Here is a 26,457-nt window from a genome sequence, read left to right on the forward strand (position 1 = left end):
GCGGGAGCGGCCCAAAGAAATAGCAAAAAGACAAAAAAAAAAAAAAAAAAGAAAAAGAAAGTGTAGGCGTCTCAGGGTATAGGGCAGAGAGATTACCTCTCCCAGCACGGTTTTGTATCAGGGTTACACTAAGCTAAATTAACACGATGTAAGTTTTTGTTTCTCATCCCAGAATCTACTTGAATAAACTAGGGATTTATGTGTTGCTTGAAGTTTGGAAAAACTCCCAGCAAAAGGGAGCTACTTTGAGGGAAGTTGGGGAAAATTTTGATGTGGTGATCATTTTCTTTTACTGTTTACTGATTTTCAATTTTTTCCTTGAGTGGACATTTAGATTTTTCCAGAAAAATCCACAAATATTTCAAATATAGTCTGTTTTAATGACTGCTTAACTCTAGAATATCTCTATTTATGTCTCTTTCTTTAAGATATTATTTATTTGTGCCTTTTCATTTTCTATCAGTTTGCTAAGTTTCTTCTTCCTAGAAGATCAGATTTTGGTTCATATGCTACAGTTTCTGCATTTTCCTGTAGTTTCCATTCTCCCCCACACGGAACTATGGGAACCAACTACATAAATCTTCTACGTACCCGCTAGTGAGTTCACACTGACCCTGTTCTTTGGGCTGTTCCAGCACACCTTCCACCTTCAGAATCTGTGTGAAAGAAGTAGGTACAAGACTGTGTTTCCCAAACTCCTGGAGGAACATTTCCAATGATTCCAGAACTTCATCTGGTACTGATCCAGCAGTAGTAATAGGGCAGGTCTGTGGGTTTCTGAAGCAGAGTATCACTTAGCCTGAGAAGATACCTCATCTCATTCTTTCAGGCACCCCCAATCCAAGTAATTCTAATTAGTCATACTCCTTTCACTTGGTTTGGGGAACAGAAATACTGGCCCAGTTGTCTTGCAGTAGGGTCTTATCCAATTGTTCCCGATTCTCTTTACAATGTAGGGTATTAACGCTTCTTCTTGAGATTAGGCTCTGGTTTTTAAGTTGGGGACAGCTTGGAACAAACTGTGTACCAGTATTTTCTGAAGTGCCCTTTGTGATAACCAATTTAAAAATTGAATGAGGGAGTTCCCGTCATGGCTCAGTGGTTAATGAATCCGACTAGGAACCATGAGGTTTCAGGTGTGATCCCTGGCCTTGCTCAGTGGGTTAAGGATGTGGCATTGCCGTAAGCTGTGGCGTAGGTCACAGACAAGGCTCGGATCTGGCATTGCTGTGGCTCTGGCATAGGCCGGTGGCTACAGCTCCAATTAGACCCTTAGCCTGGGAACCCCCATATGCTGCAGTTGCGGCCCTAGAAAAGACAAAAAAATAAATAAATAAAATAAAATAAAAAGTAAAAACTGAACAAGGCCACCAATATCAATTTCTAATGATAGAAATTACCTGGTAAGTATATATAATTCAGATGTTACACTTAAGAAAATGACATCAGAAATTCATAGAAACAAAAAGTAGAATGGTGGTTACCAAGGGGCTGAGGGGGGAGAGGAAATGAAGAGTTGTTTAATGGATAGAGTTTCAGTTTTGCAAGTGAAAAAGTTGACTGAATTAATGTGAATGTATGTAAAATTACTGAGCTGTAAGCTTAAAAATGGTTAAGATGGTAAAAAAAAAAAAAAAAAAAGAAAGAAAATCAGATATCTGATATCAAGTTGACATGGGGAATTTATTTTGTAGAAAAGCAATATCTAGAGAATGCCACACAACCCTAGTATGTCTACAGTACTATATAAAAAATGACAATTGCTCATAACAACATTGAAGCACTGAAAGATAACAAAGTACTTTCTGAATCCAAGAAGTCAAATTATACCCAGTATCACTTTAACGTCCTTATATATATATATCAATGCTAACATTCAGTAAGCCAAATAACCAGGTCATCCAATAATGTAACTTTGGGTGAAACATAGCTTGGTGATATCCAAGTCTTTTGGCAATACGTAAACTGGCTCTTACTCATCTGGTTTATCTCCACACAAATATTTTAAAATTTCAATTTCTTGGTCAAATGACATACTTTGCTTGACTTCATTAAATATATTTAGACGTTTCTATTATACACAGTTAAATGTACAACTAAATTAGTAAAAAGTGCTAAGGTTTTATGGGAACATTAATACTCTGACAAAAATGTTTATGAATGTGCTCTATACTAATATTTCTTTCTTCATTTAAATCTTAATTTTTTCCTTCTATTTTATAATCAGTTTTGTGATTTTTTTTTTTAATAAGAAATCTATGCCTTCTCAATTCATACAGATTCTTCTCCCTTTCTATTTCTTAGCTTAAATTAAATTTAAGCTTTTATCGGTATTTTAGGCTTCATGTGTATTCTTACTCCTAAACACTAGCAGTTCTTCAGAGGCCTAAAATCCAGCATAGGAATTACTGTATTAAATTAGTTCTAAAACATTAAAGACATTTCTCCTGAAATATACAGAACATGTCATGCCAAATCTCTTGTTTATACAATAAACCGGTAATATTGGTCAATTGCACATATAACATATTCCCAAAATAGAATAACTTAAATATTAAAACGTACCTTTATGTTACCACCATAACTGACCTTATAAGCATAACAAATGGCAATAGTCTATACAAAAATCACAAAATCCACTAACCTTAAGTGCGACATATCACAGCGTACAAACTCTCACCTCCCTATGACCTATTCAAACTAGAGAAAGCAAACTATAGCTTTAAGCTACTTCAGCATTTATGCCCTACTTAGAAATTTATGCGAAACACAATTTTATGTTCAAATATGGAGATAAGCAACATAATTCCAAAACCCAGAAGTATCCCAGCATTCTGTAAAAAGAAATATCCCCAGCGGCTACATCCGTGGTCACTAGCGTCATTGTGTAGCATCTCGGGTACCTTAGAAGAAGAAGAAGAAGAAAAAAAGCAACCTTTAAGTTTCCAGAACCAGAGATTAGTTTTTAGAAGAATTTGCAGGACAGTATATTGGCTTTATATGTAGCTAGATATACTATGAGTCAATTCTCTAAAATATGACCACATACATACTGACTCTAGCTAATAATGTCACACAGCATCTCCCAGCAGTTTCATTAACAAATAGTATTCTTGGTCTCTTCAGCAAGTCAAAATTCTTAATGGTCCAGTTTGCTCCACTGTAAGATGGAGAGCTACACAGACGACCCTGCTCACTGCCTGTAAATAACATGTGGCTCACTTGAAGGTCAGAGATATGGAAGCCTTATACCACATAAAACATAATTTTAGCAATATGATTGGCTGAGATTGTTAGAGGAGCTTTGGTGACAAAAAGCTGTAACTCCTTTGTCTATTAATAAGGAGCCATTCTGAAGTACACACAGTATGCTAATGCTATGTAGCTTGTACTAGTTTTCCTACAGACAGTTTAATGCCTGACTACTGAAATTCTACCTCACAAAAGACACATCAGAAAGGGGTAGACATTTCTGTGTGTCCTGATACACATTAGGCAGGACAAAGATATGCTTGTGAGCAATAATCCAAAAAAATAAAGGACCCATTATTTTATATGCTACTTTGTTGAGTACAGAATTGTTTCTCACTGCAACCACATTTAATCTACAGCCTTTTGAAAATGAGGTTTCATTGAACATTTTCTCCATTTCATTGTCAATTCTATATTTTGACTTCTTAAAAACTTACCATATCCACCAGAGCAACATACATGAACAAGCCAGCAGTAAGTGCAAATATCCACATAGAAACATTTTCAGCATAATGACCGATGAAAATTCCTGTTGCCATTCCAAGATATGCTAGCATAGCTGACAGAGCATTATAAAGAACAGCCTGCTTAACAGTCATGCCAGCCTTTAGTAAAACAGCAAAGTCACCTTTAATAGAAAACAAAAAAAGGAGATAAAGTAACTGAAAAATCATTTTTAAGACGCATAGTCAAAAGACTCCAGACTTAAGAAATTCTCCAGGTGTTTTGAAGAGAAAAACAAAAACAAAGTTAAGAATTACCCGGGGCTAATAGTGCTAATCAGTAAAAATCACCCTAACAGCTTTATAAATTAAGATCCTTTCTTTCTTTCTTTCTTTTTTTTTTTGGTCTGCCTTTTTAGGGCCACACTTATGGCATATGGAGGTTCCCGGGCTAGTGGTCAAATTGGAGCTGTAGCCGCTGGCCTACGCCAGAGCCACAGCAACATGGGATCCAAGACACATCTGTGAGCTACACCACTCACAGCAACGCTGGACCCTTAACTCACTGAGCAAGGCCAGGGATTGAACCCACGTTCTCATGGATGCTAGTCAGGTACACTAACCGCTGAGCCATGACGGGAACTCCAAATTGAGATCTTTTGTCCAAAGTTTTTCTTAAGGTGTCTACTTTGTCAATGAATATCAACAAACACCTTGAAACTACTTTTGTGCTCTTGCACTGTCTTCAAGGAGCTTTTAACAGGACATAAAGAGGGAAGACTAGAGAACATACATGAATGATCAGCAAATGATAAATGCAATATATAATTAAGAACCAAAGAGTCTAATGTTCTGGTTATAAAAAGAGAAATTAAAGATTAAAGAAATTAATTAAACAATTATTTTACAGCCGAATCTGCAGCAAATGGAAGTTCCAGAGCTAGGAGTTGAACCGGAGCCACAGCTGCAGGCAGGCCTACACCACAGCTTACGGCAATGCTGGATCCTCAACCCACTGATCGAGGTCAGGTATCAAACCTGCAACCTCATGGACACAGCTCATTGGGTCCTTTTTTTTTTCCTCCCTAAAGTGGTATTATTAAGTTTATTTATTTTTTATTTTTATTTTTTTTAGTATGTCAGGTTCTTAACCCACTGAGCCACAATGGGAACTCCGAGATTAAAGAAATCAAGATCACAGTTAACAAAGGCATCATGGAGCATGCAGGATCTAGAATGTGGAACACAGACCAGATGCTGAGGATTATAACAATGAAGCAGGAAGAGGAGAGACTTCTAAATAGCAGGATACATGCCAAGGAACAAGTGAAAATGGTATTCAGGAGTGTGTGAATACACCTCTGTAAGAAGAAAAAGAAGGACACGAACTGGGGACCAAAACAACTCTGGGAAGATTTTAAGTCCTGGTGACAGAATATTCAAAATACAATTCACCAACTTCTCTTTTCTTTAGCTCCAATGAAATTCTTTTTGTCAACTTCTCTCTGTTAATGGAAGATGACTCTTTAGATATCTGTGGTCTTATTCCTACTGTGTGCATCCCTACTGTGTGAACCACCGACGTCACCAGTATGCTGGTATAGGAAGATACTTGGTAGGGAAGAGGACAAGAGAGGGGGCCCAGGTATCTTTCTGGCAACCCCACACAGGCAATTGCGTAGTTGTAATCATTGGGTTAGAATTACGGCTGGAAAAAATTTGGACTTGGTAAGAAAAGAAAGCTGGTTAGGCTAGTAGACTTACAGGAAGGCATAAATGAGGAAGTCGGCTAGAGCTATCATCAGCAAAAGCCAGTGACTATGACACTCTACCCACCTGGAAAATACCATTTGTAGGATTCTCTTACCTAATTCATGAGGTAACTCGTGACAGAACACAGCAACAGAAGTACTTAAACCACTTGATAAACCTTCAGTAAAAGCAGCACCTGTGCAAAAAATGACATCATTTTGTGGGTATGCATTTTGAAAATCTTAACAGCATACACGAAGAGGTAAAAGACATAAACTCTGTTCTAGTTGTGAATAAACAGAACTTGTTCTCAACTGTGCTCTGTATCTTCTTCATAAGTAATTTTAGATTACCTTCGGTTAGGTTTAAATTTTCCAAAGGAGCACAAGCAGATATGATTGAGAAAGGAAAGAGCGATTAAGTGATCTTACACAAAGCTAAGTAACTGCTACCACATAAAACTCTTATTTAAAAATATAAAACAAACTGATTTTAAAGGCTTAGAAAAAAATTATATGTTTTCCTGGCTTCAGAGGAATTCACTACGCAATTATCTTTTTTTTTTTTTTTTTTTTTGGCCTCAATTGTGGAAGTTCCTGGGCCAAGGATCAAACCTGAGCCACAGCCATGACAATGGTGGATCCTTAATCCATTGGGTCACACAGGAACTCCTCACCTTCATCCTTTCACTGTCTTACCAGGAGAGTTTAAGACAAGTAGCTCACTACTTTTAAAAGCTAACACATTATACAACTGAATGCTTACAAACCATGACAGCATTTTTTCATCCTCCTTTGTCACTTATGCTGTGTACAGTACAAAGGAAGAGCACCAGGCTCCCAGGGAGCCAAGGCCAGGCATCATCCCAGGATGGCAAAAAAACCCAAAACACAAAAAACAAAACACTGCCTCTTTGGGCAAGTAAGTCACCTTGCCACGCCTTCGTCGCTTAATCTGTAATTATTTCCATGCTTCCTCCCAGAACTAGTTACTACAATTTGTAAGTATTCTATTATCTCCTAATTATAGAATAAAAATTAAATAGCAAAAATTCTATAATTCTTCTTTGGATAGAGATTAGTAATTAAACTTATCAAGTATGTAAAGATTCCTTTAACATAAAAAAAAGATGATGGAAAAGATCCTTTTACTTTAATAAATACTATTTATATTACCGATAAGAGAACTCAAATGTATTTGGGAAAAAAACTCACATGTGCTAGAAACACCTCTGAACCTAATCTTCAAGACCTTGCCAATTAAAACAACTTTTGGTAGTTACAATTTAGGTAATGGGCTAGGCAGTTTCTAGCACTAAAATCTTATCTAATATTTACTGAATACTTCATTGTCAAAGCAGCCAAGGAAGAAATAACATTTTGATAATCTCAGAAGTTAATAGCCTTAACAAACCAACCTATTCTTTACTAAAATAAAACTGGTGGTTTAATGTGACATTTTCAGAATCGACCAACAAAGGACAGACATGTAGATTTATACCAATTGCAAGGCCATCGCTGAAATTATGCAAGCCGTCCCCCATTATCACCATCCACGCCAGTGTGGCGATGCCGGCATCTTTCAGCTCCTCCCGAGAGTAGCGCTGACTGTGACTGTGGGGGTGGTGGTTTTGATGGTGGTGGTGGTGGAGAATATGATGGTAGTCATGATGGTGGTGAATGAGATCATCTGACTGGCCGAGTGTATCATGGAAATGTGAATGGCATTTATTCTTGCACCCTCTGGGTACATATTCATTGTAGACTTCCTGTGGATGAGCATGGGCTATCATGACCTCCTCTTCTTCCAAGATTGCTGGCTGCTGAGAATCAAAGTGGGAGGCCTCTTGAGAGTCTGCTCGTAAATAGCCTTCAGGACCTAGGTGTGAACATAAAAGACATTGGGACAAAGGAGCCTTCATTAATGCGCACGGACACACTTCAAACATTCCCATGGACAAAGTCAACAAAAGATCTTAAAAACTCTCTCATGTATACCTTGAACTAGACATTAGAAAACTGTTGGAGTTCCTGTCGTGGCTCAGTGGTTAATGAATCTGACTAGGTACCATGAGGTTGTGGGTTCGATCCCTGGCCTCACTCAGTGGGTTAAGGATCTGGCGTTGCTGTGAGCTGTGGTGTAGGTTGCAGACGCAGCTCAGATCCCGCGTTGCTGTGGCTCTGGTGTAGGCGGTTGGCTACAGTTTCGATTACAGATTAGACCTCTAGCCTGGGAACCTCCATATGCTGAAGGTGCCCTAGAAAAGACAAAAAAAAAAAAAAAAAAAAAAAAAAAAAGGAAAACTGTCGATGAAAAACATCAGGTTTTAATGATTTTTAAAAATTAAGATCTCACATTTTTTTTAGTTTTAATTTTTTATTTATTTCTTTTCCTTTTCGGGGTCAAACCTGCAGTATATGTAAGTCTATTTGGAGCTGCAGCTGCTGACCTGCATCACAGCCACAGCAATGTCAGATCCAAGCATCTGTGACCTATGTGGCAGCTTGTGACAATGCTAAATCCTTAAGCCAAGGATCGAACCAGCATCCTGCATGGATACCAGTAAGGTTCTTAATCCACTGAGGCAAAAAGAGGAACTTCCAAAATCTCACCTATTAAGAGTGGATTTTAGGAGTTCCCATCTTGGAGCAGCAGAAACAAATCCGACTAGGAACCATGAGGTTGCAGGTTCGATCCCTGGCCTCACTCAGTGGGTTAAGGATCTGGCGTTGCCGTGAGCTGTGGTGTATGTTGCAGACGTGGCTCAGATCCTGCGTTGCTGTGGTTGTGGCTGTGGTGTAGGCTGGCAGCTATAGCTCTGATTAGACCCCTAGCCTGGGAACATGCATTTGCTGCATGTGCGGCCCTAAAAAGATAAGACCCCAAAAAAAAGGTGGATTTTAAACGTTAACCTTCAATAACTATCCCCAGATCCTCCCTTAATTTCTTCTGCTTCCTTATGTTTACAAAGACGATTTTTCCCGATTACGAAAGCAGCACATATTTATTTTAGAAAAATATTTTATTTACTTTTTTTTTTTTTTTTGGCCACCCCACAGGACATAAAGTTTCCGGACCAGTGATCAGATCCAAGCCGCAGCTGCCACCTTAGCCACAGCTGTGGCAACACCAGATCCTTAACTCACTATGCTGGGCCAGGGATCAAACCTGTGTCCCAGTGCTCCCAAGGCACTGCCGATCCCATTGCACCATAGTGAGTACTCTCAGAAAAGTATTTTATTTTAGATATTTAAAATATTTAAAAAAAAAATTAAGAAAAACATTGAAAATTGGAAGTAAAAAACAGGCCTAATCCTGTCATCTGATTTTCTCCTTTCTGAAGGGCAAAACTCCAGGAAAAACACAAGACCCTAAAATACTACCATCACCAAGAAACATTTATCATCTATCTGTGTAAACTACAACAATAAGATTTTATTTTTTTCTTGGAGTTCCTGTTAAGGCGAAGTGGCAATGAATCTGACTAGGAACCATGAGGTTGCAGGTTCGATCCTTGACCTCACTCAGTGCGTTGGGTATCTGGCACTGCTGTGAGCTGTGGTGTAGTTCACAGACTCGGCTTGGATCTGGTGTTGCTGTGGCTGTGGTGTAGACTGGCAGCTGTAGCCCCGATTAGACTCCTGGCCTAAGAACCTCCATATGCCTTGGGTGTGGCCCTAAAAAGCAAAAAAAAAGAGTTGATTTTTTTTTTAAAAGGGGAGGGGATGAAGGAGACAGTCCAAGATGCCTGCAAATCAAAGAGCAATAAACTCCTTCCAGCTCTCAGATTTATAAGGACTTACGCTCATCTACGTCTACTTTCTCCTCATTTGTTGAAAGCTGAGATTCATACTTGGACAACTGCTTCTTAATCTCCACATCATCATCATTTTCAGGTTTTTTCTGATTCTATAATAGCAAGGAAAAGCAATACTTTAAAATAGTTGGATTGCATATGCATACCTTTAAATGAAGAGTTAAGCAAAAGATTTCCTAGAAAAAGACAACAGAGGAGTTCCTCTTTAAGGATTTGACATTGTCACTGATGTGGCTGGGAACTTCTACATGCTTTGGGTGCAGCTAGGAAGAAAAAAAAAGAAAAAAGAAAAGGAAAAAGATAAAGATAACAGAGTAATAGACCTCTATTGGAATAAACTCCATTTACGGGCAGGGCCTGTACTTAATTTTGCAAAGCACCTAGCAGTTCGTCTTAGGCATAAATTGTTTAGAAAGATAAATTGGAGTTCCTGCCGTGGCGCAGTGGAAATGAATCTGACTAGGAACCATGAGGCTGCAGGTTCGATCACTGGCCTCACTCAGTGGGTTCAGGATCCCTAGTTGCCATGAGCTGTGGTGTACGTTGAAGATGCGGCTCAGATCTGGCATTGTTGTGGCTGTGGCATAGGCTGGCAACTATAGCTCCAATTAGACCCCTAGGCTGGGAACCTCCATATGCCATGCGTACGGCCCTAAAAGGACAAAAGACAAAAAAAAAAAAAAAAAAAGGTAAATTAAGGCCTTGGTAATATGAAAGAAAAGAAAAATTACACACTTACCTTTCTGAGTGTTTTTCCTAAGTCATACAGTCTAAATTTGGTCTTACACAAACAGAGTTTGTCAGAAATAGGCAATCTCAGGCCACACCCTGACCTAATGGATTAGAATGTGGATTTTGTTGTTATTGTTATTTTTGGCCACACTGGTGGCATGTAGAAGTTTCCAGGCCAGGCATCAAACCTGCACCACGGCAGCAACCTGAGGTGACAACTCAGGATCTTTAATCTGCTGTGCCATAAGAGAACTGCCCTTCCCAAACTTTCTCTAACTTAAAACCATACTATGATACTGATATGCACTTGTTACTAAAACTAAAATACTTTTCCTATAATAAAACACCATTAACAAGGTTTCCTTTTTAAGTAAATCTCTATTAGTTAGCCTTAAATTTATCACTAGGTGTTTTAACTACCTGAACACTATACTTTAGATACTGTCCAGATCTCAGAGCTCAAGAGTAATAGTAACTTCTTAAATGGTCCCTGTGCCTTACCTACTCTTGTAGAATATTCAAGATAATGAAAACTGTCACAAAAATAATAGATTTCTTTTTTTTTTTTTGTCTTTTCTAGGGCCACTCCCGCGGCATATGGAGGTTCCCAGGCTAGGGGTCTAATCAGAGCTGTAGCTGCCAGCCTATGCCAGAGCCATAGCAACGTGGGATCTGAGCCGCGTCTACAACCTACACCACAGCTCATGGCAATGCCAGATCCTCAACCCACTGGGCAAGGCCAGGGATCGAACCCGCAACCTCATGGTTCCTAGTCGGATTTGTTAACCACTGAGCCACGATGGGAACTCCAATCATAGATTTCTTATTTGCAGTACCATTGAATAAGACTTAAATAATCACCAGCATACCTGAGATTTCATTTCAGCTCTAACAGTATATAAAATATCCGTACACTCTTAGGTTATGAGAGTTTCTAAAGGCAAGCGCAGACAAACCTTTACACCTACCCCTAGCATAATGCCTTAAACACAGAGAAAGTACTTAAATATTTGTGAAAATAAATTGAATTCATGATATTTTAAATCACTTAGTTGATGCTTTATTTCTTGTTGGACTATGACTTTCGCTAGACCATAGAGTTTTTTATATTTATTTATTTTTGCTTTTTAGGGCTGCACCCGCGGCATATGGAAAGTCCCAGGCTAAGGGTCAAATAGGAGCTACAGCTGCCGGCCTTTGTCACAGCCACAGCAATACCAAATCCTTAACACACTGAGTGTGGCCAGGGATCGAACCCACAACCTCAGGTTCCTAGTCGGATTCGTTTCCGCTGAGCCACGATGGGAACTCCTAGACCATAGAGTTTTTAACCAATTCTTTCATTCCATAATATTATGAGCCTATAATGTTCCCTATGTTGAATGCTGGCAATACCTCATAAAAGTAGATACACACAATCCTTGTTTCCTTGGAGCTCATCACCCACAGGGAGGGAGGCTTTACACAGATAAGATTAAACAATTCTTTGATTGTAATTTTTGATACATTCTACAAAGGAAAAACAAAGAGTGCTATGAGAGTATATAACAGGACCTAAGTCCCAGGTCAGGATTCCTTGATAAAATGATTATTTATACTAAGACCTAAAGATTAGGAACGGTTTGTTAAGGAAAGGCGAGGAGGGGTGCTCCAGGTAGGGAGACAGCATGTAGGAGGGCCTTAAAGCAGGAAGGGGCCAGCCTCTTCTTGAACTGAAAAAAGTGCAAGGTGGTTGGGGCCTAGTAGGTCCTAGATAGGGTGGCTAGACGTGAGGCCGGGCAGTGGGGGAGACCAGACAAGGCAAACCATGTGAAGAGTTGTGGACTTTGTCCCCAAAGCAGTGACAAGTCCTAAAGAAAGGATTTTAAGTAAGTGATACCCAACCTCATCAGATTTTCATTTAAACACATCACTGTGCCTGCTCTACTCTGAACTGGGAGAAGATGACAGCAAAATAACGTACATTGGTCAGTTAGGAGGCAACTGCTATCACCCAGGTAAGCTGGCTTGGACCATAATAAAAGTAAGGAAGATGGAGAGAAATGAAAAGACTCTGGACACATTTAATAAAACTGGGTTGGATATGAGGATGAGGGAGATTCAGAGATGATTCTCAGGTTTCCAGCTTGAGCAAGAAACCTGAGAATCTGAGAGAAAGAAAGTTTGAGGCTGAACTATTACAAGGGTCTAACTACACCAACAGTACGATTTAATTTGAATATAAAGATTTCAGATTGGCAAATATGGCAGGTAACCTAAAACTATGATAAATAGAATTTCTCAGGAATGCAGGACAGATGTCTTAAGGGAAATTCTAGATAAAAGGTCTTTTTATGGATCTGGAGAGCCTGCAATACTTAACATGTAATGAATAGCTTTTTTCTTTTTGAGAGAACCAAATAAGATTAAAAGCTGTTAAGTAAGTAACATTAAGATCTGGATGCTCTTGAAAAAAGACAGACTCAATACATTCTAAAAAGGGAGAGAACATGCAATGTTTGGAAAACCCCTGTCTTTGTCTAGAAATTATGCTTACTTGCCATTTAATATTTCTACATGCAACAAACATTTACCAATCATCTATTATGTGCCATACACTAGTCTAAGTACTGGAGATACAGCAGTAAAATAAGACAGAGAGGTCCTGGCTCTTATGAACTTACGTTCTAGTAGAAACTATTTTAGAATAGGAATTATTAAACTTCTCTGACTACAATCCACAGTAATACATGTAATAATACATGTAATATATGTATTATATGTATTATTTGTAAAGTAATATATGTATTATACTTGTAATATCATTGTTGCATTTAAAAACATTGGTCATGGAGTTCTCTTGTGGCATAGCAGATTAAGGATCCAGTGCTGTCACTGCGGTGGCTTGGTTTGCTGCTGTGGTGTAGGTTCAATCCCTGGTCCAGAAACTTCTACATGCAAGGCCAATCTCCCGCCCCCCCCCCAAAAAAAAAACAAACAACAAAACACCCACACTGGTCAGGACACAAGATTGATTTCACAACTCACAAATGACAGTAACTTAAAGAGTCTGAAAAATACTGTTCTGTATTAGATAAGAGAGTCTAGCTCTTAGAGTCCCATGTTAAGAATGTCAGATTAATTTTTTTTTTTTTTTTTTTTTTTTTTGCTATTTCTTGGGCCACTCCCACGGCATATGGAGGTTCCCAGCTAGGGGTTGAATGGGAGCTGTAGCCACCAGCCTACGCCAGAGCCATAGCAACGCGGGATCCAAGCCACATCTGCAACCTACACCGCTGCTCACGGCAACGCTGGATCGTTAACCCACTGAGCAAGGGCAGGGACTGAACCCGCAACCTCATGGTTCCTAGTCGGAAGGAATGTCAGATTAATGAAAAGCAATCTTTAGGTAAAATCTGAAAGTTAAATTGAAATTAGAATGTTAAAATAATTACAGTATTTGAAAGACAAACATTGTAAAATGAACACAAACCCCTCCAAAAAATGATTTTTTTTTTTTTTTTTTTTTTTTTTTTTAAGGTTAGAGTAAACCCAGAGAACTTAAAGTAGGAGGACACATCCTCAGAGCCATCCAAGTGAAGCAACGGGACATAAGGAACTTCCTGAAGATGACTTCTTGGAACTCTAAACCGAGGTTCAAAAAAGGTTCAAAATTTGCAATTTGGATTTTAGTGAATGTAAAGTTCATAAGGGCAAATATTCATAGAGCAGGAGGCTCCTTTCCTATTCACACACACACTTGGTTCCCAAAGTGAGTTCCATGCTTAACAAGAATCAGCTATGTTAGTTTTCGGGCCTCTTCATGCCAGCTGTATCTGTTATTCCAATTGCACAACTTAATTACACATCACTCCAACTATGAAATGACGGTGAGAATAGCTACTTCTATGAAAACTTAAGTTGAACGCTTCTGAAATGATTCAAAGGCAAGCTGCTTTAAAAAAAATAAACAAAAGACTATCAACTTACATAAGGCAACCACTGTATAATACTGTTTATATTTCCAAAATCTAGACTCTATACTCGAAATAGCTTTGTGAATATGTAACCTCTTGCTCAATTTCACAGAAATCAAAATTGGAAATGTAGATGGAGCAGCATGGCTATAGAGAAAAAAATGGCCACACAGAACTCCAACTCAAAGAATATCTTGGTCAACATCAAATGACTGGAATATGAGTGTACAAATTTTTTTTTTTTTTGTCTTTTGAGGCCCATATTGGCGGCATGTGGATGTTCCCAGGCTAGGGGTCTAATCGGAGCTACAGCTGCTGGCCTACACCACAGCCATAGCAACACCAGATCCGAGCTACGTCTGCAATCTACACTACAGCTCACGGCAACGCCGGATCCTTAACCCACTGAGCGAGGCCAGGGATCGAACCCGCAACCTCATGGTTCCTAGTCGGATTTGTTTCCACTGTGCCATGACGGGAACTCTGAGTGTACAAATGTTTTAATTAAAACATCTAAGAAGTGTACATGTCACATTTAAGAGGTCGTTAGGACAATCTTTTTTTGCTTTTTAGGGCTGCACCTATGGCATATGGAAGTTTCCAGGCTAGGAGTCAAATGGGAACTACAGCTACTGGCCTACACCACAGCAACCTGGGTTCTGAGGCGCATCTGCCACCTACACCATAGCTCACAGCAACACCAGGTCTCTGACCCACTAAGCAAGGCCAGGGATTGAACCCACATCCTCATAGATACTAGTCAGATTTGCTTCTGCTGTGTCACAATGGGAACTCCCATTAGGACAATCTTTTGACCGAACTGCCCAGTCACATCAGATAGGAAGAGGTAGATAACTGTAGGCAACTCAAAAGATACTTTTACTAAAGACAGAGAGCCTACTGTTCAGTGTCATAATATTTTCTGGTGGCAATTTGCAAAGGGAAAGTCTGTCAAAGTCATATACCCTTTCTTTTCTTTTCTTTCTTTTTTTTTTTTTTTTTTTTTTAAATATTATGGCTGCATCACTGCGTATGGAAGCTCCTAGGCCAGTGACTGAATTAGAACCCTAGCTGCAGCCTATGCTACAGTTGCAGCCATGGCAACTCTGGATTCTTTAACCCACTGTGCCAGGCTGGGAACCGAACCCACATCTCCACAGCAGCCTGTGCTGCTGCAGTCGGATTCTTAACCCGCTATGTCATAGCAGGAACTCTTCTGTTCTTTTTTTTTTTTTTTTAATTAAAAAAAAAATTGAGGAGTTCCCGTCGTGGCGCAGTGGTTAACGAATCTGACTAGGAACCATGAGGTTGCGGGTTCGGTCCCTGCCCTTGCTCAGTGGGTTAACGATCCGGCGTTGCCGTGAGCTGTGGTGTAGGTTGCAGACGTGGCTCGGATCCCTCGTTGCTGTGGCTCTGGCGTAGGCTGGAGGCTACAGCTCCGATTCGACCCCTAGCATGGGAACCTCCATATGCCTCGGGAGCAGCCCAAGAAATAGCAAAAAAAAAAAAAAAAAAAAAAAAAAAAATTGAAGTATAGTTGATTTACAATGTTGGGTTCATCTCAAGTATCCTTTCAAACAAAGCAGAATATTCAGCTACTGGGTAATGTAAAGTTTTCGGTATGTGGGTTTGTTTTTTTTTTGCCTTTTTAGGGCCATACTCATGGCATATGGAGGTTCCCAGGCTAGGGGTCAAATCAGAGCTGTGGCTGCTGGCCTATGCCACAGCAACACCAGATCTGAGCCGCATCTGCGACCTACACCACAGCTCATGGCAATGCCAGATCCTTAACCCACCAAGTGGGGCCAGGGATCAAACCTGCATCCTCATGGATACTGGCAGGATTCGTTGCTGCTGAGCCACAATGGGAACTCCCAGATAATTTAAAGTTAATCCATGATACTTTTTTCTTAAACCACTTTATTGAGGTATGATAGACATATAAAAACCTATACTTTTTTTTTCTTTTTGGCTGTACCTGCAGCATACAGTTTTCACAGCAGCAACCTGATGCAGTGACAATGTAGGATCCTTAACCCAATGTGCCAGAAGGGAACCCCAAAAGCTGTACATATTTAATGTACGTAACTCAATGAATTTGGGGATAAGTATACACTCCTGAAACCACCACCACCATCAAGGCATAATCATGATGCTTTTGATTTTCAAGGCCCTGCTTGTGTCTCGTCTGGTCATTTATATAGATCCTTAGCCTTGCCCTGCTTCGTCTCTGATGAGTTTGAAGGGAATACTGAAGATGGAGAACTACAGAGTTAAAAAGATACAGAATTGCTCTCCATGACGCCCCTGGGAGCAAAACTATCTCAAGGGTACTGAACTCCCTCACAAATAAAGATCATAAACACAGAACAAGCTCTGCTGACAACTTAGTTCAAGTACTCAGAATATTTTTCTTACCTTTTTTTTCTTATCTTTAAATTGCTTGATCAACGTGAGTACATGTTCAACAAGAAACATGAAATACAAGCCTCCTAGAGCTGTCAGACCTTTCCATGTAGAATCAAAATAGGTACTTTCTTCTATGCTTTGAGAAGAGAGATGACTGAAAAGTGGCCCTCTCTTCATTTCCATTGCTGGTTCTTCATGGCTGTGACTATGGTGGTGACTCGCATGAGACTAAAGGCAAAAGAATATGGCTTTTATACACTCAGTTTCATACACTGTCAGAAAAACTGGCAAAGATCATAACACCAAATTTGAAATCACTTCAAATTAGGCAATTAATGTGATACTTTGGAATAAGGGGAAGTTTAGGATATTAAAAATAAAATGATCCCCACCCCTGGGCATCCATCTAGAGAAAACCATGATTTGAAAAGAGACATGTACTCCAATGTTCATTGCAGCCTTATTTGCAATAGCAAGACATGGAAACAACCTAAATGTCCATTGACAGAGGAGTGGATAAAGAAGATGTGGTACATATACACAATGGAATATTACTCAGCCATTAAAAGGAATGAAATAACGGCATTTTTAGCAACATGGTTAGACTTCACTTAGAAATTATGCTAAGTGAAGACAGTGAGACATCAACATCAAATGCTATCACTGACATGTGGAACCTGAAAAAAGGACAGAATGAACTTCTTTGCAGAACAGATACTGACTCACAGACTTTGAAAAACTTATGGTTTTCAAAGGCGACAGTTTGGGGGCTGGGGGGATGTGCTGGGGGTGTGGGATGGAAATGATATAAATTGGATTGTGATAATCATTGTATAACTATAAATGTGATAAATTCATTGAATAATAAAATAAATACATAAATAAAATGACCAACAAGCAGCAGCGATCTAGAGCTTCACACACATGATGTATGATAGCACTTACTAGAGCCGATCTGTTTAGTGTAAAAGACAGACACATTCCCCAATGTCCTTCATAACATACAGGCAGTGGGTATTTCCAATGATTTTCCATGGCCACAAATAACACAGAACTGCTGCATGTAACAGGCGTGTAGGTCACTGCTTATACTTGTAGCTGAAAAACCCCTACCAGAGTCATCAGTGTGCTTACACATGGCCCAGTCAGGGTAATGCGCCCTGGCAGGTACCTAAGATCCGCAGGCAGCTGAGTGTAGTTGGAACTTCCACCACTGCATTTTAGGGAACCAGGTATAGTGCACACTAACAGAGGTGAGACTGGGATACGCCCCATGTACATGCTGCTTTGAGCAGCAGGTAGTCCTGAGCATCTGCTATCTGGTAGTTGGGGAGCTTGTCAGAGCAAAATAGTCTTCTTTTACTACTGAATGAAACATGATGAGGATGAGCTATGCACTGCTCTAGGAACAGAGTACATTTTCTCTCCCACTTACCTGCAAACCTCTAAGAGAAATTACCAAAAAAAACAAAAAAAAAAGGAACAAAAAAGATGAGATCCAAATATTTCTGCCTGTGCACCTATCCCAAGTACTTAACGGAAAAGTAAGTTCACTTCACTAAACTTGCTTTAAGAATTCACTCATGTCACAAAGTGTAAATCTTTAAGTACGCATGTAAATTCAACTGTGAAGAAAAGTTGAAGTAGCTCAGGTAGTCACATTTTTTATTTCTGTAGCAATTATACTAACATGTAAGGCAGATAATTCACATTGCTGCAGTCTGTCACAGTACTAATAGCTGAGTAGAATCTTTCTCCTTTTGTTAACTAGATTTCAAAAAGTTAAATTAGCTTGCATTTAGTAAATTCCCTTTAAAAGTAAAAAAAGCAAAAAAAGGGAGTTCCCGTCGTGGCGCAGTGGTTAACGAATCTGACTAGGAACCATGAGGTTGCGGGTTCGGTCCCTGCCTTGCTCACTGGGTTAACGATCCAGCGTTGCCGTGAGCTGTGGTGTAGGTTGCAGACACGGCTCGGATCCCGCGTTGCTGTGGCTCTGGCGTAGGCCGGTGGCTACAGCTCCGATTCAACCCCTAGCCTGGGAACCTCCATATGCCGCGGGAGCGGCCCAAGAAATAGCAACAACAACAACAACAACAAAAAGATAAAAAAAAAAAAAAAAAAAAAGAATGTGTTATTGAGATCTAGCATAAAAACATGGCTTTCAGCTACCAAATATATCTTCAAATTAACTCCTCAAAACCAAATTTTTAACTTTTTACATTAATACAAAGAGTGTTCTATGACAAACCAAAAAGAAAACACACACACACATTTAATGTTGAATACTAAAACACGAATAATACAAATTATTGTACTTACATGTGGAAGAAGGTGTAAAAGAGCATCACCACTCAATGTCCCGACAGCCAGTGCCACAAGGAAACTCAAGAGAAACTTGAAAAACACCCGATTCATGAGAGGCACTAAGATAACACCCAGCAAAGACAGGAAACTGATGATGGAGATGGCTATAAAGCCACCAACCCAGGCTGCCAAACAAAACAAAACAGAGCAAAGAAAAAGCATATGATTAATAAACTTTAGTCTTTTTTTTTTTTTTTTGCCTTTTCTAGGGCTGCTCCCGCGGCATATGGAGATTCCCAGGCTAGGGGTCTAATCAGAGCTGCAGCCACCAGCCTTCGCCAGAGCCACAGCAATGCCGGATCTGAGCCTCGTCTGCAACCTACACCACAGCTCAGGGCAACACCGGATCCTTAACCCACTGAGCAAGGCCAGGAATTGAACCCGCAACCTCATGGTTCCTGGTCGGATTCATTAACCACTGCGCCACGACGGGAACTCCTCGATTGATAAACTTTAAATACAAACTCTAGCATTACCAACTATGGTAATACTAGACCGATATAACCAAGAAACTGGATCAAATGAACAATATGACTGAACCCTTCAGATAAAGGACATAAACCTAGTGGAAAATTCTTCAGCTGGAGGGGAAAACGTGGTTGTCAAGGATGAACTCTAGTTCACTCAGGAAATAAGCTTTCAGAGCTACATTATAAAAGGAAAAATGTAGGGAAAAAAAGAAAGAAAGAAAGAAAAAGAGAAAGGAAGAAATAAAGACAGGAAGGAAGGAATGAGGGAGGGAGGGATAAATGGATGTAAGGAGGAAGGAAGGAAGAGAAGGCAAAAGAGGAGTTCTCATGGTGGCTCAGTGGGTTAAGAATCTGACTAGTATCCATAAGGATGTGGGTTTGATCCCTTGCCTCGCTCAGTGGGTTAAGGATCTGGAATTGCTGTGATCTGTCACAGACTCACAGCTCGGTTCCCGTGTTGCTATTGCTATGGTGTACGGTGGCAGGTGCAGCTCCGTTTCAACCCCTAGCCTGGGAATTTCCATATGCAGAGGGTACGGCCCTAAAAAGATTATGAAAAAGAAAAAAAAAAAAAGGGCAAAGGAAACTGGGAAATTAAATTCTTTCCTCAGTGAACTAAGCAATTACATCTCCATTATAGTTTTTGAGCAATGCAACTCTACACTAAAGCAGAGCGAATCTTGGTTTCATTTATTAATAAGAACATACCAGAATTCGGCTCCTAAACAGCAGAGATTAACTCTGACCTTCCTCTAAACAGTATGACAAAATATAAAGAGCCTCCCCCCTTTTTATGGCTGTGCCTGAGGCACTTATAGTGACAATGCCAGATCCTTAACCCAATGTACCACAAGAGAATTGTAAAGAGCCCAAATTTTGAATAACCTTGACACATCTTATGGGAGAACCCCAGACAAGTTACAATCTAAGTTTTATTTTCTGGATTTTCTTTTGTTTTGTAAGGGTAAGGCTCACACACTTGCTTTCTTCATATTTGAGATAGGAACAATTAAGATGATATATTTGGAATTATGCTGAAAAACGAATAGGTTGATGTAAATATAAGGAAGAGGACAACATAAATGTGTATATTGGAAATACTTTTTACAAAATACAGGCAATTTTACCTATTTGTAAAGAATAGGTCTTTGGAGGGATTTCAGCTTTCTTGTCACTTGTCGTATGAATCAGGCATGATCTGGTATCAATCTGATTGATGATGGCTGGGCAAAGATAGTTGAACTCGGTGGCATTGAGTGGAACCTGGATGCCCATGCCATGAGATGTAAGCAGCTTTGACGCGTTGAAACACTGAAGAAAAGCAAACAGTGAAGTCACCAAAAGGCATTCCCACTAGAGAATCCAAAAACGCTGTTTGATGACACAACACCCTCTCCTTACTGAAGCCGCTTCTTTATTTTTTTAAGTTAAGGGGAATCAAAATCAACTTTGGTTTTGAGCACCTTGGAACTTGCCTCAGGTACCTGGAGATACTGTGTTACATGGGTGTTTTTTCCCATCTTTTCTGCCTATTTCTTCTTGGGGGTCGTGGTCACATCACTAGTCACCTCAGGAGAAAGCCTCAAGTGGGAAAAGCTTGAGGATAAACGGACATTCAGAAGCCTGTTAATTCACTGTAAAACCTATTAAGGAAATAAGCTTTAATGTCGATATGGGGTTCATTAGAGATTGAGAAATATGTTGTTTTAGTACTAACGCTACCCTACCTGGCCTAAACAAGCCCAAGACAAGTCACTCTTCCAGCAATGACTGTACTTGCAAAACTTAGCTCAGTTCCGTCGACATACCTGGCAAAATAACACTCCACAACAAGAGAATGTTAAATTATGTAGATTACTCTTGAAGAGGGCAAGGCTGATTAATAAAAGCAACCTGTACTGGCAGGCAGATGTTTCAACAATTTAATTAGATGACAAGCTTAGTTTGAAGAGAATCTCCTCTGGGTAATGTACGCTCCCCCTTCTCTCCCCAAATTGGCGGAAACACCTGTTTCTCATCTTCTGTAAAGTTATTTTAAACTCCCACAATTCTTGGCCCATAGTACTCACAACAAACTTTATCACTAGTGTTCCTATGGGAATGACCATTAGTAGGATTTTCCTAGAATTAGTACAGTCGTGTGATAGTTTGAATGAAGTACTGAAGTTTTGCCTATTAATGCATATCAACTAATTCTTTGTTTTTGACATTTCCCAGTCTAGGTAAACTGTGTACAGTCTGGAAGTCTAGTCTACAAAAAAAAAAAACAAAAACACATGAACTCAGAACCTCCAACTTTTTCCTTGCCCAGCACAATACAATGGGTAGAAGCTCCAATTTCAGTCCCTCCACAACTCACTGTGATCCCTCTTGTCAAGGAGGTAAAGCTGCTTTCTCTTCTTGCATTCTCTAACCCTTTCGATCACATCTTTCCTTAAAATCTGAATTCTAACTCCCGCTTTTTTGACCTCCCATTTCCTGTTTTTTTTTAATTAATAATACTTACGTTTAAAGATTTTTCTCCCCAAGTAACTTTGATATCTGCTTTCTATACTTACTAGAAAATAGTTTCAGCAGGCAGCATTATTCTTACCAAAGAACTACTTCCTAGGTTTTGTATCAGAAATGTTTACAACATAGTAGGGATACTTAGAGCTAAATGCCTTGCTGAGAAGGTAGAAAGAAATTCCCTTTTTGATGAACTCACCATTTTATTTTACTTTTTGTCTTTTTTTTTTTTTAGTCTTTTAAGGGCCACATGCGTGGCATATGGAGCTTCCCAGGCTAGGGATCCAATCGGAGGTATAGCCGATGGTCTACTCCAGAGCCACAGCAAAGCAGGATCCAAGCTAAGTCTGCAACCTACACCATAGCTCACAGCAACGCCAGATCCCTAACCCACTGAGAAAGGCCAGGGATCGAATCTACAACCTCACAGTTCCTAGTCCGATTCTTTAACCACTGAGCCACGACAGGAACTCCTACTTTTTGTCTTTTAAATAAGGACCACACGTGTGGCATATGGAGGTTCCCAGGCTAGGGGTCTAATTGGAGCTGTAGCTGCGGGCCTACACTAGAGCCACAACAACGCCAGATCCTTAACCCACTGAGCGAGGCCAGGGATCAAACCTATGTCCTCATGTATGCTAGTCAGATTCGTTTCTGCTGAGCCATGTCAGGAACTCCTAGAATTAGGACTCCCACTATTTTATTTTTACTTGAAACCACGTACAACTGAGACGGAATGGCAATGACAGGACAGACGAGCATGCGTATTGATTAAAATAACGAACAACACTCATCTTACCTCCTGAGTATTCTCGTTTGTGCTTCTGGAATACATAAAGCCTTTTCTGGGCTCACTCACAGATTCATTTGTTTTCCTATTAGCCAGCCAGCTCACCCGGCTCTTTTCTGTGATACTGGGTGGAGTGGAACTGCTCACATCTTTGGGGAGTTTTCCATGTTTTGGAGATTCTATTGTCTCTAGAAAGTGAGTTCCTTCAGAGACGGCATTATACACAGTCGAGGTCACTTCACCAGCACCAACACCATCCTTGATTAAAGCATTCCTCCTACCATTGGCATGTTCTGATCTGTGAGATCCCTTCCCCTGGCTGCTTCTAGGATCTTTATTTGAACTCTCAGAGTCATGGTCTGGGCAAAGAGCTTTCCGATTGTTTTTACTGGGAGCGCGATTACGGTGAAAGTGATGATCATGGTCAGAGTGATGCTCGTGGTCGGAGTGATGCTCGTGGTCATGGTGTATATGGATTCTTTTAATCTTATCTATGCCTATATTCTGAAGCAACTTTCTGAACCCTTCAACTGACAAGGAATTATTTTCTCCATAGCGACGGAAAAGCTGCTGAAGGTGGTGTTGCTGTGTGGTAACTGCCATGTCAACATTAATGCCAGATTCCCAATTGGGAATAATTTTCTCAGTGGTCTGAGGGAAAGCAGTGGCTGGTCCTACTTCATGAAGGGGATTTGTGAAGGACAGGGAGAAGGTCAGGATTAAGATCACAGATAAATTCCTCGCCATCGCACTTTCCTAAGACAGAAAAAGACAAAGAAAAAAAAGCCCTTTTCAAAATAATTTCAATAAAGAAATCTCATGCTAAAAGCTGATGTCCAATCAAAGAATCAAAATTATAGAGCATCATCTAATGTGACCAGTGAAGTGCTAGCTAATGTAAAAATATAGACAAGTGGAGTCCTAGGCTCGAACCCTGAATTGCTAAAACACATGAAACAACCAGAAAGCAGCTAAGTGCTAAAACTGTAATTAGAACGGTAAAAGCAATGATGATTCAGAGTCTGGAGAGATTCATGTGGCCCCAGCCATACTGGCAACTTCTTACTGCGTTTAGAAAAACAATTCAAAACAAAACAAAACAAAACCCAACTACCTCCACCACTACCATCATTTCACAGAACACTCTTTTAATGTCAAAAAAGTAAAATGGCAATCTCAGAATAGCTCACATTTAAAATTTTTTTCTTACACTATATACAATACAATTTGAGGCTTCTTTCCCCCAATCCCACTCTTCAAAGGTACAAAATTTTTCCAGTTTCTTGCTTATGCCTCATGCACACTCAGGTAGATGCATGCCTTAACCACACAAATGGGATGTTTTTTTACCCCACTCAACAAATAACATCTTTTTATGTCAGTACATATAAAGCGATCTCATTCTTTTGAATGCCTGCACAATAACAGTTCTTTTAAACTTCATTAAAAAACTATCTCGCTCTTCTGTTGCTTAAAACCAGTGAAAATCTTTTCATAGACTACCACTCATCCACACAATAGTGTTTGGAACCAAAAGCCTATGATGCAAAGAGGAATTAGGAATCCAGTTGTGCCTTGAAAAGCAGAATTGAGTTAAACAGAGGAAGAGATAGCCCAGATAAGTGGATAGACTAGTATCTCTGTGGACAGTCAGCCGATGTCCAGCACCAATGATGGATGGTGATCGTGACCAAACTTACCAGCCTCCAGAGAAAGAGGTGGACTCAGGGGTGAGAGAGCAAGGGCAAGGGGCAACCCAGCTCTACCACTTTCAGCTGCTCTTCTTTGGACCAGGAAAAGCTGGTAATACCTTTCTTATAGAGTGACTGAGGAAACACATGACGGATGTATGTGGAAGTGCTCCAAACACTGTCAGCAATGTTGCACAACAGCTGCTTATCATACTGTGGAAAATGGAAGTATGTACCATCACAGGGTTAGACTCCTGAAAGAACAATCCGTGGGGCCTGAAGTTTTAATAGGCAGAAGAGAACCTTTAAGAAATCATTCGCAGAAGAGAAGCAAGGAGCGGGATGGGTGGGGTCAACACAGACGAATGGCTCGGGGACAGCTCTGTTCCTTTCTCCAGGGAGGATGCTCAGGGCGGTACTGGACCCGCTGGCAGATCTCCTTCCCGGCAAGTCCGCGTGTGTTAGAGAAAAGAAAGCTGAAGGAAAGGGCCTGGAGAATAGCGCCAATGGAGAAAACACGAAAGAGGGCACCAAACTGCTTCTAAGGGCTTTTTATTTTTAAACACGACAGTACCTTCTTAGAAAATTAGATAAACAGGACTAACCGTTTCCTTACCCCGTTGGACCTCGCAGCCTATCTGTGCACCCCAAACTGGGAAGTCTGCCCTCGCCGTTCCGCAGGGTTCCCCTTTTCCGCCTGCCCTGAGGGACCTGCGGGACTCACCTCCTCGCGGCCTCGCTGCCCTCCGGCTCGGTCCCGCGCGCCAGTTCAGTTCCCGCCGGCGGTCCGGAGAGCTCGGCACTCGCTTGTGCTTCTCTCCGTAGAAACGTCTATAGGGCGTGAGGAGGCGGCGGTCTCATCTGTCCGGCTGGCCCCTCGGTTGGGGTACTGCACGGCAGACACAGAGAAGCCTCGCCCCACGTGCCCTCTCCTCCCGCGAGCCGCAGGACAATTACTAATTACCGCCGCGCGCAGCTCGCCGCCGGGAACCACCGCCTCCGCCAGCCATGACTACGGGGCATGCGCAGTGCGGCTCGACCCCGTCCCCTGCAGGCGGATCCGCGCGTCCGCCTGTTCGCCGGCGCCGCGGGGCTCGCAGGGGCGGGAGAGGGCGGAGACGCGGCTCTGGCGGGCTCTTAGCTCCAAGATCAGCTGGAAGCCCTTTCCTTGAGCCCCTCCGCGCCCCTGTCTCCCTGAGGCCCGAAACTCGCTCTCCAAGGCCCCGACCCGGGCCAGCCCCGTCTGCTGCTAGGAACCAAGCCGTGAGGTGCAGCGGGACGTTCCTGCCGTCGTTCCGGCACACGAGCCCTAGGTCTTTCTGGAGGGTCTTGAATTGTTCCGGTAGGGTCTTCACTGCTGGGAAGGAGGTCGTGCCTGTGCCCCGAGCCAAGATCCAGGGGCGCTGGTAAAGATGGATGGGCACTGAGGACCACTTCGGCCAGGAAGGGGGGCGGGCCCTGAGGGGCGGGCCCGCCTCTGCCCCGCCCCCGGGCTCCTCGGAAACGCGGTGCGGATAACGCCGGGGGGAGGGGCGGCTGGCGAGCAGTTCCGCTCCGAGGGCGGAAGTGTGCGCCCAGGTTTCGGCCGCTGACCAGCCAGCAACATGGTGGCACCCGTACTGGAGACCTCTCACGTGTTTTGCTGCCCGAATCGGGTGCGGGGAGCTCTCAGCTGGAGCTCCGGGCCCGGAGGACTTCTTGCCTTTGGCACGTCCTGTTCCGTAGTGCTCTATGACCCTCAGGTAAGAGAAGTGGCCACTTGCCCGATCCCCGTGTGTTTCTGGGGCCGAATCTGCTGGATGCTCTCAGGGTGGACTGTAGACCCTGTCCCAGAACCTACAGAGCGGGTGTGCGGTTGGGTCTGCTTCGAGGAGGGTGTCTAAGCAAGGAGTCTCGCTCTGGCGCGCCACACTCGTCCTTCGCTGTCTTGAGCGCTGCGTAAACCTGGGGTAACCATGTCTCAGCAGTGGCCTGTTAGCCCCTGGTAGAGTCTCAAATGATGACAGCCTTTTCTGAAGACTTTTGTGGGAACTATAGTTCAGAGAATCAGCTTGGGTTTTAAAACATTTGCAGTTTAGGTGTGGATTAAGACCATCATACAGATGCTATCTCATTTCTACATTTCCATTAGTGTTATTTAACAAACTTGTCTTGAATTTCAAAGAAATACTATTTACATTTTAGTTTTAAAGAAAATGCATTGGGATAAGGTCACAGGGAATGGGTATCCTAAGCACTAGTTAAGCTGAAGGCAGGACTTCATTCCCTGAAAG

At 41.4% G+C, this 26,457-nt stretch overlaps 2 protein-coding genes across 3 annotated transcripts in view; one reads left to right on the forward strand and one right to left on the reverse strand.

Moving 5' to 3' along the window:
- On the reverse strand, window positions 1,675–25,658 carry SLC39A6 (solute carrier family 39 member 6). Of its 2 annotated transcripts, XM_021096272.1 has the most exons (11): window positions 24,909–24,997; window positions 24,194–24,397; window positions 22,503–23,249; window positions 20,323–20,506; window positions 18,681–18,850; window positions 16,371–16,589; window positions 9,251–9,356; window positions 6,948–7,325; window positions 5,563–5,643; window positions 3,690–3,880; window positions 2,236–2,903 (listed from the first exon to the last, which is right to left on the reverse strand). In XM_021096272.1, the coding sequence occupies exons 3-11, from the start codon at window positions 23,238–23,240 to the stop codon at window positions 2,751–2,753; spliced, it is 2,220 nt and encodes a 739-aa protein (XP_020951931.1). In that variant the 5' UTR covers window positions 23,241–23,249; window positions 24,194–24,397; window positions 24,909–24,997; the 3' UTR covers window positions 2,236–2,750. The 2 variants fall into 2 exon arrangements, with proteins under 2 accessions (XP_020951930.1, XP_020951931.1); XM_021096271.1 differs by lacking the exon at window positions 24,194–24,397 and having other exon boundaries at window positions 1,675–2,903; window positions 24,909–25,658.
- ELP2 (elongator acetyltransferase complex subunit 2) overlaps window positions 25,231–26,457 on the forward strand; it is a 46,718-nt gene continuing 45,491 nt past the window's right edge. The window contains exon 1 of the mRNA XM_003356413.4: window positions 25,231–25,926. Within this exon, the coding sequence (XP_003356461.1) occupies window positions 25,789–25,926 (138 nt within the window). The 5' untranslated portion in view covers window positions 25,231–25,788. The remainder of the gene's footprint in view (window positions 25,927–26,457) is intronic.

This window comes from Sus scrofa, chromosome 6 (assembly GCF_000003025.6).
Source record: "Sus scrofa isolate TJ Tabasco breed Duroc chromosome 6, Sscrofa11.1, whole genome shotgun sequence".
Classification (NCBI taxonomy): domain Eukaryota; kingdom Metazoa; phylum Chordata; class Mammalia; order Artiodactyla; family Suidae; genus Sus; species Sus scrofa.